This window comes from Pongo abelii, chromosome 10, assembly GCF_028885655.2.
Source record: "Pongo abelii isolate AG06213 chromosome 10, NHGRI_mPonAbe1-v2.0_pri, whole genome shotgun sequence".
NCBI lineage: Eukaryota > Metazoa > Chordata > Mammalia > Primates > Hominidae > Pongo > Pongo abelii.
Window position 1 is genome coordinate 22,721,822 of NC_071995.2, and position 21,388 is coordinate 22,743,209.

The 21,388-nt window shown below is 38.9% G+C and overlaps 1 protein-coding gene across 2 annotated transcripts in view; it reads right to left on the minus strand.

The window, feature by feature from the left end:
• The window catches only part of RECQL (RecQ like helicase), a 32,372-nt gene extending 11,006 nt beyond the window's left edge, over positions 1 to 21,366 (minus strand). Inside the window, exons 1-7 of one of the 2 annotated variants that reach the window (XM_024256046.2) lie at positions 21,136 to 21,251; positions 20,896 to 20,941; positions 19,287 to 19,347; positions 11,254 to 11,451; positions 9,934 to 10,113; positions 6,258 to 6,364; positions 3,130 to 3,328 (exon numbers count right to left, since the gene is read on the minus strand). In XM_024256046.2, the coding sequence (XP_024111814.2) occupies positions 3,130 to 3,328; positions 6,258 to 6,364; positions 9,934 to 10,113; positions 11,254 to 11,451; positions 19,287 to 19,302 (700 nt within the window). In that variant the 5' untranslated portion in view covers positions 19,303 to 19,347; positions 20,896 to 20,941; positions 21,136 to 21,251. 2 annotated transcript variants of the gene reach the window in all.
• Between the last annotated feature and the right edge of the window lie 22 nt (positions 21,367 to 21,388).

Sequence of the window (21,388 nt, forward strand, 5' to 3'; positions counted from 1 at the left end):
TAGGTAGGGAAGTAACATGATTTGATGTATATTTAGAAAATATCACCGGTTGCTCTGTGGAGAATGAATAAAAAGGTTAAGACCAGAATCAAAGACTATTTAGGAAGCTACTACAGTAGACCAGTGGAAGGGAGCTCAACTGTATGTAAGATGTAGGTGCACAAAGAGTAGACAAACTTGACATTCATTTTAGAGGCAGAGCTGACAACACTTAGTGGTGGACTGGATCTGCAAAGGGAGGGTTAATCAAGGACGGTGGGTCATCCATTTTTTTTTTTGTCATCTCTAACCCTACCCTTCTATACACTGCTTTGGGATGCTGCACCAAGGACTCTGCACACTACGCATCAGCTTTGCCTGCTGGCCCTGGATGGAAGACACCATGGCTGCTTCCTCCCTAACTGCTTCCTGTGGGCTTGCTTGTGTTCCTGTGACTGTCACCCCAGCAAGGCTTCTCATCCCTGCAGCAGCACTTCGTTCCTTAAGAGCAACTAAATACAGTTGGCAGTTTTTTCAGCCTTTGGAGAACCAGCTTTATCACAGATGTACCCCACCTCTGCCTCTACCAAGAGACTCCAGCACCAGGGAGCTCAGTTCTACAAGGCCTCTTCATTAAGTTGCTAAGTCTTATTTGTTCCAATCTTTTCTTCCTGTTCTCCCAGCCCTACAGGTGGTTGTTGCTTCTTCCAGTTTTTAACTCCATGATATCTTAGTTTTCTTTTTACTTTTTCAATTATCTATTTAGCTACTTTTTACCTAGTTCACAATTCTTTATAAAAAATTCTCTCTGTTCAAATAACTGTCTGCCGACTGGAACCTAAATGATAAAGATAACTGCTAAAATTTTGGCTTCAGCAAACATGAGTGAGTAGATGATTTTCTAAGACAGAGAAGACTGAAGGGGAAATTGCTTGGGAGTAGAGAGGAGAAGGGAGAAAGGAAAGGTGAGGAAAATAAAAAGTTTTTGGTTAGAACGTCGAGTAGAGTTACGGGGAAAATATTCCCAGTTGAGAAGAAAAAGAGCAGTTCTTTTGGGGGAATTTAGTTTCGTTCATGCTAATTTAGATACACATTTCTGATAAACAATTAGGAGTATAAATTTAAAGTTTAGAAGTTAGATAATTAGATATGGGAATAATGTGTTACACTTCAGCAGCAGATCCACAGAGAAAACATAAGTCATGGTAATACTTAAGCAAGGGTGATAATCATAAGGGATCACACCATTTAGGTTGAAAATAGGGCAAGAGTCACAAATCAGGTAACTTCAATGGCCACCAGGTAACAACTATGTGGCGCTATCTGGTTAAGAAAAGTGGGGTCCTTAATAGAAAGGACTATACATCCCGTTTAAGGCATTTAAATCCATTTAAAATATATAAATAAATAAAAACAATGTCCATAATAATTCTGTAGGTAGAGAATGCAGCCTTCGGGCTACAAGCTCACTATCCCTGGAGAAATGTAAGAAAGGGTAAAGACTGAGGTCAGAACCCTAGGGAACACTAATATTTAAAAAGAAGACAAGAAGAGCGAAGGAGGTGAGAATGGAAAGGAAGACACTGAACAGCATTGCTGTACAGTAACCAAGGGAATAGAATGTGGCAAGGTGACAGGTGAATATATAAAATGTTACTGAAGTAAAGTGGGAAGAGGAATGAAGATGAGACCACTTGATGAAGTGGTCTCATCTGGGGGTGGGTCACCAATGACCTGTTTCAGTAGTATGGTGGTGGCAGAAGCATGATTCAGTGAGTTCAGAATGTGTTAAAGGTGACAAATGGAGACGGTAAGCTGAGAAGTCTGATGGTGACAGAACAGAAAGAGGACAATAACATTAAAAGGTGTGCAAAAGGTCAGAAGGGTGTTTTAGTTTCTGTTTTTAGGGAGAGGACAAAAGAGACTGAAGGTGAAGGAGTGAGGAACTTGGCAGTGCAAGATCTTAAGAAGGCAGGAAAGGATGAAACGGGAGTGGTCATGGTTACCCTTATAAAGCAGTGGTCTTTTCTGCCTTAACAAAAGAAAAAAAAAAGATTACTCATGTTTGAAAGTAGAAAGAGGAGCTGTTCATACCTGATGGCATCTATTTTCTGTGAAGCAGAAAGCATCTGCTAAGTACAAGTTAGGGCCTGAATAGAAAGTTAATGATATGAGACATTTGTTTGAAGAAATGTATAAAGGAGTTGAAATAGGGACAAGTATAAGGACAGCTGAGGATAATGAAAAGCTGAATGGAGTTATGCAATTTTTTTTTTTTTTGACAATGTTTAGTAGCCAAGCAGCAGGAATGGGGAAAGCAGAAGTCTAGATGAATCCAGCGTCTTAGGCACAACACCTGAAGCAGACTGGCAGAATGGCCAGGCAGTCCAGGGCAAATATAACAGAAGTCAGGGGCAACAGCGCAGTGTCGGGACAGGAAACAGAGTGATTGCTATGTAGGGACAGGAGCCTGGATAGATAAGCAGGGATTAAAAGAGGGATCCAGCAAATCCTAATGAGTGTGAAAAGCTTCAGAAGGAAAAGAGGTTGAAGCCAGGGAGTCGGATTTTTGAATTTAAGATTTTTTTGCATATAACAATTCTGAGTAACTTACTTTAGGCTATGACTGTAGGATTAGGTGGTGGGGTGAAGAAAAAGGTCACTAAAATATCTCATCAAAGTTTAATGCTGAGGAGTTCTATGTGGGTGCTGAAAAGACCCCCAGATGATGACTAAAGATGACAACTTTGAAACAGATGCAAATTCTTCAACAAATGTGAAGGAATACCTAGATGTTATAAATGCCACAAAGATGTCCACTATTGGCTAGAAAACATATGTGTCCATATTTGTCCATAATTGACAAGGGCAATTAAACTACAGACTACAGTGGGGAATGAAACTAAAGATTCTGCCTCTCAGTCCTCTTCATAATGAGGCAAGATAAAATGAGTAATACAGGTTGATCATCCCAAATCCAAAAAAATCCAAAATTTAAAACCCTTTTGATTCCAAGCATTCTGGATAAGGGACATTCAATGTGTAACTACTTGATGATGATTTTAATAGAAGCAGAGATTTCCATCATGCCAAGCTGAGTAAGGACACGGTCTATGACATCAAAAAGTTTTCTAGATAAAACATACATACCAGGTCTGAAATCATGTCCCCACTGACTACAGCAGTGAACTTCATCCACAGCAATTCGAGTAAATCTCCTTGCTTCATAGGCTTTCTCTAGTCTTGACATAAACATTTTGCTTTTTGCAATTTTCTCTGGAGTCACATAAATCAGCTTTAACTCGGAGTTTTTATTTACCATTTCAGCATGAACCCATTTAACATGCTCCTATTAAAAGAAAAAATAGACACAATGATAGTAAAACTAAGCTAGCAGACTGAAATACTAGGTGGTAAATGAAAACGTTCATTTCTCCAAAGCAATAATAGCCTTCGGCTCTTCTAGGAGCAGATGTTTAGCTCATTAAAACTGAAACCATGTCTCAGTACGAAACATCATGGCAGCTGTGTAAATAACATTCTAGTTATTTACTAACATCTACATTGTTGATGATTAACAAAAACTCACTTGACAAAAAAGAACAAAAAAAATGAACACAAACAGATACTCCAATGAAGAGCATTTATTCTATGAAGGCATAATTCTAAATTGTTCATAGTATATTCTAAAATGTGAGCTAGATGCAATTGTTATGGTTATAAAGGTGGGTTTTATTAATTTTAACATTATATTTATAATCCCTTTATGTATGTGAACAAAATGTATTATTTATTAACTTCTTAAATGATACCATCAAATCTTTTAATCTCTTTATTTAAATATAAAGACCATGGGGTTTCACAAAGTATCACTCATTAAATTAAGATAATAATAATAAATCTTAAAAGGTAACAGTTATTAGATTCTCAGTACTCTAATACAATTCTATACAATACTTAGCACATTAGATGTCATTTTTTTCCTTCTAATCTAAAGAGGACCAAAAAAGTATAAAAACATACCAGTGAATGGGATAGAAAGAGACAAACTACTTTCATCATCCCAGCAAAGAAGCAGTTTGTTAACTCCTAGATATATTTTAAGATACAGATGTTCCTTTTTTCTCTCTCCAACTTTTCAAGCAGTAGGGATATATCAATGAACTTGTAATTATCTGCAACTTTCTAAACTACTTTCTATTACTATTATGTTCTTTTTCAATTTTAAGAAAGTACATTATTAGAAGGCAGTTTTCTCCACAGATTTTGTTGAAAGAAGGAGCAGTTATAATAGAATGACATGGAGTTTAAATAAAACAAAAATATATGGGTAAACTAAAGGAATCAGGGCTTCTTAGAGGTATGGCTGACTCTAGGTCTGGGCAGGAAATGCATAAAATGAACATGGATTATCTTACTGCAAAAGAAAGCAAGGAGCAGAAGCAATGGGGTTAAGAGAAGGGATTCAGGAACCAACTTAAAGAGGCTCTCACTGCCCAAGGACAGGACTATTTCAGCATTACATATATACATATTTATATATATATATGATTCCAAAGGTGAATCATATATGTCAAAGCTTGTAAGTTTATAGCAATACTTGGGGGAAAAAAAAACCTTAAAAATGTTGTTGACCACCTTTGGAGAATGCTAGAAAACCAACTCTTTCTGAAAACTGGTAAAGAAAGGGGAAAAAAAAAAATCAAGCATTTTTATCATGCAGAGTTAATGAGGAAAAAGTTCATTTTTGTAGAAAAAGTGTAGCTAATACATGAAGAAAGAGTGATAGAAATAGATATCACCATTTTGCACCTCCCTAATGAAATCATGGCTCTCACAGTGCCACTCAGTGGCTGCTAAAACCATTAGATGAAAAGCTGATAACCAGAGATCAGGCAGACATCACTTGAATCCACTGATGCTTAGCATCACAAAAAGATAACCAGGTACTGTGTACCACTTGAGTGATACCACAGTAAATATACACTTGCAAAAAAAAAAAAAAAGCTAAAGAAAAAAAAATTCCAAATACAATCAGGCTTTTAGATCTACCTAAAAGGATCCAGTTACCTATGTAACAAACCTGCACATCCTGCACATGTACCCTAGAATTGAAAAAGAAACAAACAAACAAAGAAACAAAGAAAGAGAGAAAGAGAAAGAAAAGAAAACAGAAAAGAAAAGAGAGAAAAAACACCACAAGGATGCAATCAGGAAAATGTAGAAAGATACAGGACAATTAACCCAGTTTCTTCAACAAAGAATTTGCATGGAAAATATAAAAGAGATAAAGGGAACCTATGAGTATATCAACCAAATACAGTACAATGCATGAATATTATCTGGGCTATATTAAAAAAAAAACATAAAAATGAGACACAAATCTGAGTTTTTTACAATTCTAAAGAATTGATATTAAACCTTTTAGATGTGATGATGGCATAGCACTTTTCTTTAAAGCTAGAGATATTTACTGAAGAATTTGCAATTAAAATATGATGTCTGGAATTTGTTCTGAATAAACTAAGGGGAAGGGGGTAGGGAAAATTGGAGGTATATAGATTAAAAAAAGATTAGCCGTATGTTGGTAACTGTTAAAGGGGGAAATGGCTACATGGCAGTTTTTATGCTATTCTCTCTCCTTTTGAAGATTTCAGTAATATGCTTTTTAAAAAAGAATAGCTGGGAAATGCTTTATTCTACAGATGAGGGTAAGAGAGTCCATTCCTAAACAGAAGAAATTCCACAGGTATAGGGTAACTTCTTAGTAATTCATATTTCACATTTAATTACACTGCGTAATTAGAAATTCTCCCTTACTATTTTAGAATGGATAATACAAAACAGGTCAGCAAATGTTTCCTGTAAAGTACCAGACAAAAACATTAGGTTTTGTGGGCTATAAGGTCTCTAGCACAACTACTCCACTCTGCCATTATACTGTAAAAGCAGCCATAGACAACACGTAAACAAATGAGCATGGTTGTGTTTCAATAAAACTTTATTTATGGATACTGAAACTTGAATTGAAAATAATTTTCACATTTCACAAAATATTCTTTTTAGTTTTTTTTAGCCATTTAAAAATATAAAAACCATTCTTAACTCATGGGACATACAAAAATAGACAGTGAGCCAGAACTGGCCAAGAGCAGTAGTTTGCAACTCCTGATATAAATAGTTAACAGTTTATAATTTTATAAGCAACTCAACTGCAGGTAAAGCTCCTATTTCAGTGAATAGTTTACATTAAAAAAAAAAAAGCCACTGAAACATACCTTAGAACTAGAAGCATTTAACATGGTTGCTGAAATTCCTAATTGTTTTAAAACCATTAATTGGTCTTCCATAAGAGAGATCAATGGGCAAATGACAAGTGTAAAACCTAAAAGAGAAAAAAAAAATCTACCTTAAACTTTACACCACCCTCAGAATCAGATGCAAACCATTCACCTTCTTTTAGAGATTGGAGTCTCACTCTGTTGCCCAGGCTAGAGTGCAGTGGCGTGATCTTGGCTCACTGCAACCTCCGCCTCCTGGGTTCAAGCAATTCTCCTGCCTCAGCCTCCCGAGTAGCTGGGACTACAGGCACCTGCCGCCATGCCTGGCTAATTTCTTTTGTATTTTAGTAGAGACGGGGTTTCACTGCGTTGCCCAGGCTGGTCTCAAACTCCTGAGCTCAGGCAATCCACCCACCTTGGCCTCCCAAAGTGCTAGGATTACAGGCATGAGCTACCGCGCCCAGCCCATTCACCTTCTTAACTTGAGGGCACTACCCATCAATTCAGATTAATTTTTAATGCAGCTTTAGTAAAGCTTACTTACTTCTTACTCTCATTAGTTAGATATGAATAAATGACCAAACAAGTTAACTATAAGCCAAATAAACAAACATACAACTAAACAGAACTCTATCCTTATAAAAATAAAGACAGATTTTAACATTTCAGATGTTTAATTTGCTATCATTTTAAATAATCACTATTGGTAATTTCAGTAAGATAACATATATCAGTTCAAACACTAAACAGTTTCATCAGGGAAAAATTACTACAAAGCTTTCCAAAAAAACCAGATTTTTAATTATACAGTAGTGTGTGTATAATTAAACATGATAGTTGCATAAGCATTCTTTTACTTTTTGTACAAGATTAATTTATGCTGAGTAGAAATCAGTGAACAGTTTACTCTCTGAATGAAGTTATAGTAATATGCCCCCTTCCTTATAATTGAAACTGTTTAAAGCACAAAAGCTATTCTACAGTTAAAATTATATATGGCTTTACGTTTCTGTAGTTTGTTTCTTACAACAACCTCTGGCAGAGAGCAGACATGTTTAAAAAACATAATCACATTAAGACCTTATTAGGGATTTTGCCCAATTATTCTCTCTCCTATTATTTTCACTTTTCCTTACTAGCACGTATTCATTACATTTAAAAATGGTCAAGTCCCTCTCATCTTGGAAAACACCCACAATGGTCTGAAAGTTGGTATCCCCGCGGAAGTGATTAAGTAATGAGGGCTCTGCTTTCCTAAGTGGGATTAATGCCATTTTACAAGCAGTTTAAGGGAGTGCCCTTTCTTTGCCGCCATGTGAGGGTGCAGCAACTAGGTGCCATCTATGAGAAACACCCCCTCTCTAGACACCAAAATCTATTAGCATATTGATCTTGGACTTCCCAGCCTCCAGAACTGCAAGTGGTAAACTTCTGTTATTTGTTAATTAACTGATATAAAGTATTCTGTTACAGCAGCTGGAATAGACTAAGATAACATCTAATTTATGGCCCCCTCTCTTCTTCCCTTCATAGCCATTCTTTTCCAAGGAGCATCCCATACTCACCAGTTCCACTTCCTCAATTCCTACTCACTTCAGACCATTGCTATTTGGTCTCCACCCAACCATTTCAATAAGATTGCTCTAGCTAAGGTCATAGATGAGTCCTTTGTCATTAAACTTATTGAAACTTACATCCTTATCGTATTCGACATTTTGCTAACAGACATCACTATTAACTACTCCCTGATTTAAACACACCCTTCCCTAGGCTTCTAATAACATCATACAATCCTGGTTATTGTATATGTTGCTACTCTTTCTCAGCCTTGTCTGCAAGCCCTTTTTCTCTGTTTATCCCTAAACTCTTGGTGTTCTGGTTTCTGTTCTAGGCCTTCTTCTCTTCTTATGCTGCTCTGTAATTCATTCCAATGGCTTCAGTGGCCATTTCCACACTAACAACCTCCAACTCAGACCTCTAACACCAGGCTTTAGACTCAAACATCCTCCTACTCATGGGACAATTCCATCTGGATGTCTTAAAGGCATCGTAAATTCAACATGTCCCAAATAAATTCATCATCTTCCCTCTCTCCATTCCCTAGAGTTCTTTCTCCAATGTACCCCATTTCAGTGAAGATCCTCACCATTTGTCCAAGCCTAAAATTTGAGCATCATTCTTGATTAGTCCTTCTCCTTTCCCCCCATGCAATAAATACCAAGTCCCATTGAATCTATCTTCCACATGTATCTGGAATTCATCTAACTGCTAGAATTATCCTTCTAAACCATGAAGTAATGAGTCTCTTACCTGTGTAAATCTCTTCAATGGCTTCTTGCTAAAATAAGGAAAAGTTTTAAAAATAAGACTCTTTCCACATGTCTTACCACTGACTGCCACATAGGAATTCCTCCAGGTTACTGAATACATCATAATGTGAATGTTCTCTCTTGCTTTTGTTTCTCATGCATTGCTTCTCTGAATGAACACTCTTCCTTCCCTGTCCCTTTTGCCTACTCACCCTTTAAATTTTAGCTTAAACGCCACTTCCTCAGAACAGCTTTCCCTGACAGCCCCTAGATCAGATCTTTGTACAGACTTAATTCCCTATTAAAACCTTTATCCCAATACTTGTATTCTCTAAACCAGGGATCAACAAAGTAAGGGCTGGTTGCCTATTTTTGTAAGTTATTTTAATGGAACACAGCTACACCCATGTGTTTACACATTATGTGTGGCTGCTTTTGTGCTACAATGGCAGGGTTGAAGAGTTGCCAAGGAGACCATATGGACCACAAGCCTGTATTATTTACTATCTACCCTTTCAAGAAAAAGCTTGCTGATCCCTTGCTACTACCCAATCAGTAATATCAGTAGCCCCAGTGAACTTGTTAGAAATGCAGGATCTCTGGCCTCACATAAAATCAGAATCTGCACATAATCAAATCCTCAGGTGATTCTTATGCACACTAAAGTCTGAGAAAGTGCTACTCTACACTATGAGTTCTGTGAAAACTAAGACCACGCCCATTTTGCTCACTACTGTATCTCCCAGTGCCTAGCACCATGGCAGACACTCAGTAAAGATCTGGGACTAGAATTCAGGTCTACTGATTCTTCTTCCAGAGCTGCTTCTCCTACAACATTTTTGGGTTTTTTTGCCCCTTGTATCTTCTGTTCAAGTGTTCTATAGCACTGTAGGGTGAACATGGTTAACAATAATTTAGATAGGGTTTCGAAAAGCTAGAAGAGAGGATTTTGAATGTTCAGTACAATATGTTTTTAAATTTATGTTTCTGGAACCAGATAAAAGGATTAATCTCAGAAGTTTTTAAAACTCCCCCTTTAGGGAGAGAGGAGGACAAAGGCTGAAAAACTACCTATCAGGTACTATGTTTACTACTTGGACGATGGATCATTAGAAGTCCAAATCTCAGCATCACACAATATACCCATGTAACAAACATGCACATATACCCCTGAATCTAAAATAAAAAATAAATAAAATTCCTCCTTTAAATGAAACTTTAAATTTCTATTAATATAGAAGAAATCAAACAAAAATGCACTTGATTTTTACATTTGTATGATTATAAATTATTTTTTAAAAGAATTAAAAAGGTATGATGACAAAGCACTTCTTCAACTCAAAATTAATTTTTTTAGTACATACCATCTGAACATAATGCTGGTAACTGGTAACATAAGCTCTTTCCACCTCCTGTAGGCATAACAAGAAATACCTCCTTTCCAGCCATTGTTACGTTAATAGTTTCAAGCTGAAGTGGTCTGAACTTTTGCAGTTTAAAGACATTTTGCAGAACATCTTTAACTTTCCCAGACCATGGAAAATCTAGAAAAAGAAAGATAATCAGACAAACATATAAGACTATTACAAAAGTTTGATAAGAATGAGACAAACATATATAAGACTTCCAATACTTATAGACCATTAAACTTTCATGATAATAATTTTGAGATTAACTCACTAGCTAAGCAAAGCAAAAACAAGTTAAATGATGTATTATAAGACATAGTAGGCATGGTGGCTCATGCCTATAATCCCAACAGTTTTGGAAGGCCAAGGCAGGAGGATTACTTGAGCTCAGGAGTTCGAGACCAGCCTGAGCTCAACCAATGGCAAGACTCTATCCCTATAAAAAAATTTTTTAAAAGTAGCCGGGTGTGGTGCTGTGCACCTGTAGTCCCAGCTACTAAGGAGGCTGAGGAGGGAGGATTGCTTGAGGCTGGGAGTTTGAGGCTGCAGTGAGTTGTGGTTGTGCCACTGCACTCCAGCCTGGGCAACAAAGCAAGACCCTATCTCAAAAACAACAAAAAAAGTAAAAAATGTAAACATTTGCGAGTTGAGAATTAACCCACACAGGAAAGGAAGGTGTTTGCTCAGGGATTTGAAAAATTGTCTGAATGCTGATCAGGGAATTCACAGCATCAGAAAATACTCAAATATCATGAACAAAGTTAACAATTATCTGGAATTTTTGGTGTAAATAACTTGTTTAGACGTGAATCATTGAAAAGCAACATCCACAAAAAGCACAATTCCTTCTAGAGTTATTCTAATTATTCTATTATAGTATTCTATTTATAATTGATAAACACGATGTTTGATAAGATCTTGAATCATGAAAGGTTTGTTCACTAGGGCAGGAAAACGATCTAAACTTTGGCAAGGAGTTTGAATTTTTTTTCTTAACTGTTTGTTAATGTAGGTAAAGTAAGTATCTCATTTTCTAAACACGATCAATGTTGCTAGAACAATAATTGGAAAAAAATGTCTGAATAATAAAAGTTTAATTTAAAGACTACAGAACATAGGGAGAGAATGATCCACCTGCAAGTTTCCCATTCCACTGGAGAAATGGCCAGTTTCACCTCTAAGCCTACTGGAAAGCACTGTCCCATCAAGAATTCATTCTAGTTTTTTAAAATATGAGAAGAAATAAAACTAGCAAAAAAAAAAAAAAAAGTTAACCTTCTTTATTCCAAGCGGCAGGTGAAGAATCATATTCGTTGCTTGCCCCGGCATCAGAATCCTCTAAACACTGCTTTATTTTCTTTGTTAGGACTTTTTTTTTCTGAATAAGCTCTTCTTGCCTTTCCGTAAGTTCTTGAATTTGAATTTCTACTGCATGTAGCTCACTGGTTATAGAATCCAGTTCCTCAGTTAGAGCTATGGGAGGCAGCGGGGATACAATGATTAGACAGAGTAAATTACAACTTTAGGTTTCCAGATTGATTTTTGGGTGTTCCCTGCCACAACAATTACAGACGAACTTGAAGTAGTATAGCAGAATGGCTAAGAGCATGTTTTTGAGTCATATAGACCTGAGTTAAATCTCAGGTCCTCCCTTTACCTGCTGAGTGATCTCAGGCAAGACACTTACCTGCATCCCCATTTTACAGGAAGGAAAATGGGGACAATATCTAACTTTCAATATCTAATCTTCATAACTTTTATGAAGAGCTAGTGAGATAATATATTAGGAGTTCTAGACACAGTACCTGGTAGACAAATATTTAATACAAGATAATTATTTTTATTATGTTGTAGAGAAGTGGTCTAACAATCTCCTAAATCATTTAAGTAAAGTAGTCAGACTTTGAAGCAAAAGGAAGCTAATTCCCTAATTACTTTGCTATTACTTTATGAAGGCATTCCTATTTGGGCTCACTTGATGGTGTAAGGAGTTGGTAATTATAAACAAGAGGATGTAACAAGTAAGAGAAATCAAGTGTAGTACTGGAATTGGCATTTTATCTCCTTTGTAACTAATCTATAAAGAAACCCCAGTGTATGATTCTAATCAATCTAAGTATTAAAGTCAAAAAGTGAGATGCTTTTTGATACCACATCAATGGAAGCTAGAAAAATCTTAAAGATGTTCTTGGTGGGTTCTCATATACCTGCCTGCATTAATCAGTATACGGGTTTAATGTGCCTCTTCATGAGATATAATTTATGGCTGTGATTTAAAATAGGATGTTGGAGTACCTTTTCATTGTACCAACTGCCATCACCCCTTGTATCAACCCTTCCCTACATGACTTTGGGTTAGGTTTGGCCACAAGTAAACTCTGCATGAGATTTAAAAGGCAGAAACAAAGCAGCAACCGGTTTTACATTGGGATGGTTGGCCTATGGCCAGGTGCTTCTGGAGGTCACTCATGATATTAGGAAACTGCTGCCTCACTTTGTTGATGTGGGGCAGAAGCCAGTTCCCCCAGCTCCTGCTAAATCTTCTTGGTGGAACAACTTGGCCCACAGATTCTTTGGCCTCTTGGTCATGTTGCTGACCAACCTTCTGTGACAAGTGCACCAGCTTTTCAGCAGGGCACCAGCATCCTAACTTTGTCCTCATGAGTTTCAACTTATCCTTGCAGCTTCCAGCTCATCCATACCCTCCCATACTTCACACCCATCTTCCTTTCTCACTGCTGGTACTGCTGACTTCAGGACCAGAAGCTGACTCAGGGATAGCTGCTTAACCAGCTCCCATGATCACATAAGTTTTAATCCCTATAATAAAACTTACAGCACTCATAATGGTTCAGCTTACCTGACTGAACCCTAACCAATACAGAATTTTGATCCAGAAGAACAGAAACTTAATAGGTTCTCTGAATTGTTTCTGGGCCACAGAGAATTGGCTTTCTGATCTGATTGTATTTCAAGCATTAATAACCCTGTTTCCACTGATAAATGGAACATAACTATTCTATGTCATCATGCAGTGAAGAAAGTTATTTAAATCATCATCCATAGACACCAGTAGAAAAATAACTAGAGAAGGCAAGACTGTGGGTGACAAAGTGTTTGCTGTTACAAATGTTTTGGTGAGAATAATGGGGTTGACTGGTTGCTTCTAAGTGTGCAAAGAACTCAGGGGAAAAATGTAAGATCTGCATTAAGGGACCTCAAAGTTTCTATGATTGTCTTTAAAAAAAACCTTATCCTCTATAGGTACAGGGCCAATATTTTGGAGAAATAGCCGTAAGTCTAAATCCTGCAGATGGCTGAATTTCAATACAAACTGAATTCCCAACCTCGCAGGGACTCTTATGATAAAGTCAGCACACTGACTGGGAAGGAGACTCTGAAATTTGGAGGGGAACATAAGGGCAGATTCCAATGAAGCAGGTTACCTTAAACCACTAAATTATGCCAAGTCTCTTCTACCCTGCCTCCCCTTTCTGAAACAATGTCCTCCTAACTGAAGTCCCCACAATGGTCCTTGTTGCCTTGTATGGGACTGCTAAACCTCCTAAGAATCAGCCTCTACCATCTTTCAGTGCTTTAAGATCCAGGAAGTCCTAGAGGATAAAACACAAAGATGTAACCTGTCAAAAGACATGATATGCACCAAAAGAGCTGCATGTGCCAAAATATATCAATAGAAACTGTGTTCATCCATTTTGCATTGATATAAAGGTGTATCCGAGGCTGGGTAATTTATAAAAGAAGTTTATTTTGCTTATGGTTCTGTAGGCTACACAAGGAGCATAGTGCTGACATCTGTTTCTTGTGAGGACCTCAGGAAGCTTCCAATCATGACAGAAGGCAAAGCAGGGCAGCGGTGTCACACAGTGGGAGATGGAGTAAGAGAGAGAGGAGGCAGTGCCAGTCTCCTTGAAACAACCAGCTCTTGTGTGAACTAACAGGGCAAGAACTCAGTCATTACCATAGGGAGGGCACCAAACCATTCATGAGGGATCCTGCTCCATGACCCAAACACCTCCCACAAGGTCCACCTCCAACACTGGAGGTCACATTTCAACATGAGATTAGGAGGAGACACATATCCAAACTACATCAGAAACCTAGAGAATGTATATGGGAATAGATCACAAAGGTACTGAAACAGGGTTTATGGAATACAATGTTGAATTCAGCTAAGTTTATTGATATGGGCTCACCAAGAAATTCTGGATTTAATGTCCTAGATAGTGGCCAGGAGTGGCTCTAGTAATTTGCTTGGCTCATTGCCTGAAACCTGGCCTCAAAGATGAATGTCAGAAAATTGGGATGGAATAAAACAAGTGTAGAGTCCAGGGAGGCTGGAGCTCTGGAATTTCCTGGGTATGCTCTAAAGGAAGGTATTCAGAGGCTTAGAGAGATGGCAGTGCCAGAGTGGAAGATCAAATAGATTGATAATCCACCCCCTTGCTGTCCCCCAGGAGAATCCAGAGGACACTTTCACCAAGACTGTGAAAAATACAGTCATGAGCGGAGCGCCAGCATCAGCAGAGCTCTTCAGGGATGCTGGGGCTCCCCTGGCTGTTCTCTGTAAGCTAGGAATGACAGTGGGAAATATCATCTTCCAAGTAGACTACCTGATTCAATGACAATGATGGATTCCAAGGTATGGGGGCTAACCAGTGGCAATTGAATTTATGACCAAAAATAAAGTAGATGTGGTTGCCATGAAGGGCAACAGAGCTGAGGCAGCAATCAGAATAGTCTGACCGACAAGATCTTGGATTGGCTAGCTGACTGTGAAGTCCCTGAAATGGAAATAGATTACTTGATTTGTATATGCAGAATAAAAAGCTCTGATTCTGGTAAACAGAACCAGAAACACAACAGAGAGACCATCCTTCGAAGAATTTCCAGAATTGAACCACCTTATAGAACCAGAGGCCCTTGAATAAGGCAGAGGTTGGAGCCTGTTGGGGAAGGACTCAACCACACAGCTAAAAATGTATGTAATGAATCTTCCTACTACTCTTCACTAGAGAAGTTTATTAGGGTAACTGTGCATTAGAAAAAAAGAGAAATCAGCCAGGCGCAGTGGCTCACGCCTGTAATCCCAGCACTTTGGGAGGCCAAGGCGGGTGGATCATGAGGTCAGGAGATGGAGGCCATCCTGGCTAACATGGTGAAACCCCGTCTCTACTAAAAATACAAAAAATAAGCCGGGCGTGGTGGCGGGTGCCTGTAGTCCCAGCTACTCGGGAGGCTGAGGCAGGAGAATGGCGTGAACCCGGGAGGCGGAGCTTGGAGTGAGCTGAGATCACGCCACTGCACTCCAGCCTGGGCGACAGAGCGAGACTCCGTCTCAAAAAAAAAAAAAAAAAGAAAAAGAGAAATCACTTCTCAGAAACTACTGGACATTAGCTCTGAACTGATGCTAATTCTTAGAAGACCAAAATGCCATGGTGATCCACCAGTCAGAGTATAAACTCGACTTAAGTGAGGTAATCAATGCAGCTTTGGTTTCCAGAGATTTAAAAGGTAGAAATGAAGCAGTAGACATATTTTCTGTATTTAAGAAAGTCAGTGTAAGGGCAGGGCTGGTGATCTCATTGGCATGAGGCAGCAGCAGGTTCAAGTCCAGCGGCTGCTAGTGATATACAGCGGGCCTTCTAATCTGCTGTGTGGTTATTTCCTCAGTTTCAGAATGTAGTCCGAGAACAGATATATTCAGCAAGTGGCAGAATCCACACATTGGTCTCCTGGCCAGTAACTAAAGATTATTATTATAGGAAAGGTCAAATGGAAGCCAGCAAAACTGCCTTTACCAACCAATACAGCAAACCAAAAATATTATTGCATTCCTGGAGGGATTGCAGAGATTACTGCCTACATCAAGGGCTTGAAAGATGTGAGGGTAATGATGACTTCCATGTTGCATTCAACTCACCTATGCGGTGTATGCAGAAGACAATGGATTCTGGAGATTGAGAATGGATTACGCCAAAATTAATAAGGCTGTGGCTCCAACAGCAGCCATGGTTCCAGCTGTAATTTCATTACTAAGACAGAACTCATGCCCTGGTATCTGTTTTCAGCTATTGATCTGTTGAATGTTTTATTCTCCATACCCATGTACCTGTTATTACAGCATAGGGGAATAGTATAGCACAGTAAAAGCAGTTTGCTGAGCCAGCAATATATCTTTACTCTCCCACCTCAGAACTATATCTACTCTCTAGCCCTAATCTAGGCTGCAAGGATCCTGATTGCCTTTTCATTCCACCAGACATTACACTAGCTCTCTGCATTGATGATATCATGCTTGTCTGACCTGCTGAGCAAGAAGCAGCAGTAGCACCTACTATAGACAAACTGCTAAGAGACACACTTGCCAGAGGATAGAAGATAAATCCCATAAAAATTCAGAGGTCTGACACCTTGGTGAGAGTCAAAGGGTACGGGGCATGTTGAGATATCTCTTCTAAAGTGAAGGATAAGTTTCTATATCTGGCCCCTCCTGTTACTAACAGAGCAGCACAGAGCCTAATGGACTACTTGGATTTGGGAGGCAACATACACCTAATTTACCAAGTAACCCCAAAACTTGCCTGTTTTGAGTAGGACCTCAAACAAGAGGTAACGCCATGAAACAATCTTCTCTTACCATTGAGCCATATGACCCAACAGATTCGATGGTGCTGTAAGTTTGTGATGAACGGGGATATTATATGTCACCTTTGGCCTATAGATGATGAGTCACAACAAAGATGATTAGGATTTTGGAGCAAAGCTCTTTGCCATTATCTACAGAGAACTATCCCCCTTTTGGAAACAACTTCTGGGTTGCTCTGGGTCTTACAAGAGACTAAGTTACTATGTGATCTGTGCTGCCTATCATCAACCAGGTGTCATCCGACCCATCAATTCATAAGGCAGGCCTCCATCGTCACAATGGAAGTGGTATGTGCCAAAGTGAGCAGGTTCTAAGTGAAGGCATGAACAAGAAGTCCGAATGCTCATGTGCCATGCTCTCCTTTGCCTCCTCCTCCTCAACCTGCAGCTATGACCTCATGGCGGGATTCCCTGTTACTAAGGAAGAAAAAAAATGCAGGCCTAATTTACAAAAGATTCTTCATGATATATTGTCACTACAACTAAAGCACTCTAGCATCTCTCCAGAGTGGTCCTGAAAAACATTGCAGATGGAAAATTCTCCCAGTCAGCAGTAAGCAGTCCACATAGTTATTCGTTTTGCCAGAGGAATACATCCACACTCTTATAGGCAATGGTTAATGATTAGCAGGATGGTTAGTAACTTGGAAGGTAGCAAATAGGAAAACTGGTGGCAATGAGGTCTGAGGAAGAGATATATGTATAGACCTCTCTGAATGGTCAGAGTGTGAAGCTATTTGTGTCCCATGTTAATGCTCACTAAAAACAACCTTCACGAAGTATAATCATAATTAATCAGGTAGACAAGATGACCTGGACATTGACCACGCCTGTCCTTGCACAACGAAGTCAAGAACAAAGTGCCTTCTGCAACATGGACTGCCACTCACGAAGACCCATCTGGCTACATCCACAACTAAGTGCTCAACCTGCAAACAGCTCATACCAACCTTGAGTTCCAATGGAGGCACCATTCTCTGTGGGGACAGACAGATGCTTGATGGCAAAGTGACTGCATTGGAACCATCTATAATGAAAGAGGCAGCACTTTGTTCTCACTGATACAGATGCTTACTCTGGATATGAATTTACCATCCCTGCCTGCAGTGCTCTATCATGTCCACCATCCAGGAATTCACGGAATTCCTACTGATTGTCATTGTATTCCCCACCAAATTACTTCTGACCAAAGAACTCATTTATAGCAAACAAAGCACAACAGAAGGCTCATGTTCAAGATATTAACTGGTCTAACTATGTTCTCCAACACCCTGAAGCAGCTGGCCTGAGAAAATAATGGAGTGGCATTTTGCAGACTCAATTATGCTGCCAGCTGGGTATCAGCACTTTAAGGGCTGAACTAGTAGCCTCCAGGATATGGCATGCTATACCTCAGTGAATAGTGCTGTTTCTCCCATTGCCACGATTCACAGGAATCAGCGGTGGAAATGGGAGTGGCTCCTCTATTACCCTTAGTGATCCACTAGTGAAACTTTTGCTTCCCATCCTTGAAACATTGGACTCTTGCTGGACTAGAAGTCTTAGTTACCAAAAAAGAAATGCTTGTACCAGGGGAAAAAGCAATAGTTCCATTAAACTCAAAGTTGACTGCCACTTGGCCATTTTGGGTTCCTCATGCCAACAAATGAACAGGCAAAGAAGGGGATTACTATACTGGCTGGGGTAAGTGATCCTGACTATTAAGGGGAAATCAGATAGCTACTACACTATAGGCATAAGGAGGAGTATGTCTGGAAAGCAGAAGATCCTCTAGGGCGCCTCTCAGTATTCCCTTATCTTGTGATTAAAGTTAACTGAAAACTATAATAACCAAATATAGGAAACTACTACGGCAAGTAGTCCCCACCAAGCAAAGACCCATTACCAACTGAAAACCAAGGAATACGGAATGGGTAGCTGAAGAAGGCACTTATAAAGTACAAGCTATGATCACATGACCAACTGAAAAACAAGAACTGTAATAGCTATAAGCCTTTCTTGCTTTTTAAAATTTGTATATAAACCAAGTTTGGGTTTTTCCTTTTATTTGGTCCCTCTCTGATACATTAAAGTATTACCAAGGAGGACATGATTCAGCAAGAAGAGAAATGAGCATCACCCAAAGACGAATAAAGATAATTTGTACCTGCTCTTTTGGGGAAGGGGTCAGCGTATACTCAGCAGTAAGAGAAATAGGCAAAAGCATGATTCCGCTATTGCCTTTATTTGGACACAAATAAGGTAAAAATTAGACACAAAAGGACAAATGTTGTACGATTCCATTTATATGAGGTACCTAAAATAGTCAAGAAACAGGAAGTAGAATAGTGGCTATCAGAGATTAGCAGAAGAGAAGTAATGGAAAGTTATGGATTAATGAGTATAGAATTCTAGTTTGGATAGATGAAAAAGCTCTGGAGATGGATAGTGGTGACGGTTGCACAACAGTCTAAATGCATTTAATGCCAATGAATTATTCACTTAATAATAGTTAGCATGGCAAAATTTGTAACGCATATTTTACCTCAATAAAAAAGCTGAAAAAAATCATTTCTATAATCAGAATTTTTAAAACAAACTTTTTCAAATATCATACAAATAGAACAGAAGGAACAAGAAATGTAATCATTGCTACTAACCTGAAACAGACGCCATTCTTTTTCTTTCCAAATTTGTTTCTAAAATAATCCAAATTTCTTTCTAAAGATAAAAGCACAACAGTGACAACAAGTTTTTAAAAATAGTACTATTAATGATGTTCACTCAACAGTAATCTGTCATTCCTAAGCAAGGAAAATGTTAAAAAGTAAATTATATATTGCAGTGACCTTTCAAATAAGAACCACATGGTTCTTTTGACACTAATTTTTTATGGAAAACTCTATATTTCAGCTTACTAACCCAAAACACTCAGAACGACTAACTCTAGATTTCAGAGAAGTGTCCAAAGTCACATAAACGTATACATGACAAATACTGTAGCAATAACACTTAGCAAACATCCACAAGATACAAAGTGATGTAACAAAAAACAGCAAATATTCAGCAGGTCTAGCACCAATTGCTATGTGACTAAATTACTATGTTAGGCAAAGTTGCATATGCTGTTCCTCCAAGCCTCTTTCCCTACCTGTAAAACTGGGAGGATAGCAATCTTATAAATAAGTTGGATAGATTCAAATGTACCAGATTAAGCAAAATACATCAACATAAATCATAAAATTAATCATCTAACATTTTATTGAGCACTTGCTTTTAAGAATTACAATATAAGCCCAATCTTAAAAGAGAAATTGGTATTCTACAGAAAAGCTAGATTTTCTAGGTTAGAGGTGGGGGAAGGGGAAAATGGTTTGTATTAATGATTTCTAAGTATCTATGAATACCTAAAACCTAAGCATGCATATGGACAAGTGGAAAATGGGGCTGGAGAGTAGAAACTTTAAATTCCCCATAATCCTAAAAACACCTCTTCTATCTCTCTAATATGGACATTTTCTAAAACTAAGATGCTCTCCAAAAGTCACTTCTGCAACACCTATCCTTAGACCTTACGCCCTTTCTACACAGAATTCTGAAGCCACGACTAGGCCAGAAAGATAGGCTGACTCTTTTTTGCCTTGCTAAAGAATGTGGAATAACCACACCATTAAAAGAAGGCTAAATAGGAAAGTAAACCAAGGATTTCTAATTCTTTATCTATACAAACATCTCTTCACGTAATGAAAATGTAACATTCCTTCCATAGACTGTAAGGTCATTTAGCAGGGCTGGGGTTCAATCTCTTCACCTTTGTATCCCCACAGTCCAGCAAAATGCCTTGATATAGTGAGGGGTCAGGTTTGCTAAGGTAGCAGGGGCTGTTTCTACCCTTATGAAAAGACATAATCTATATCCAATTTTCCCCCACGATTTTAAATGACTCCTTTGCTTATGCGGTTAAAAGACTGCTCCTTCCCAAAATGATGTGATTTAACAGCAAAAGATATCTCAACATAAAATGTATCCAGAAATTGAACTACAGCAGGTCTGTCACTCAGCAGTATAAGCTAGGCATCCACAGGAAAAATGTTACAGGGTGACAGCCAGTCATCAATGTTGGAGGAAACGTCACTGAGGTCCCATAGGCTAAATCCTCTCTCTCCCCGCCACCTGCATTTAGAGGCAATAGTAATTTAATATTAATAACGCCCTTCCTTCCGCTACTGTGAAGCAGGCGATGGAAAAAGCATCCCCAGTAGTATTTACCAACAAATGGCAGCTGCTAATAAACAGGCTTTGGTGGCCAATCCTCCTGCATGGAAAAGAATGGGGAGATCAGAAGACCGGTTAGCAGGCGAACGTGCCCCTAAAGGCCCCAGTTCTCAGAGCAGGGCAGTGATTAACTTTCCGGTTTCTCCTCCGCCAATGTGTGGGCGAAAGGAAGTGATCCGCTACAGACCGGCCTCGCCCTCCAGCAAAAAAGGGAAGGAAACAAGAAGCGCACACCCTTGACCCTTCAAAGCTGTAACAGTAGTTATCCCAGAGCCTCTCCCCACCGAGAAGCCCAGTCTAACTCTCCGGTCTTTGACTCTCCGGTGTCCGACTGTCCTGTGTCCGACTCTCCGATCTCCGACTCTCGGATCTCCGACACGAAAGCACCCAGGCCTAGAGCGGATCTTTCCGCTACTCCGGAGTAAAATCTTCCCGCCAGCCAGCTGAGAGCATCCACCCTTCCGGGTCGGTCCGTTCAGCCAATCAC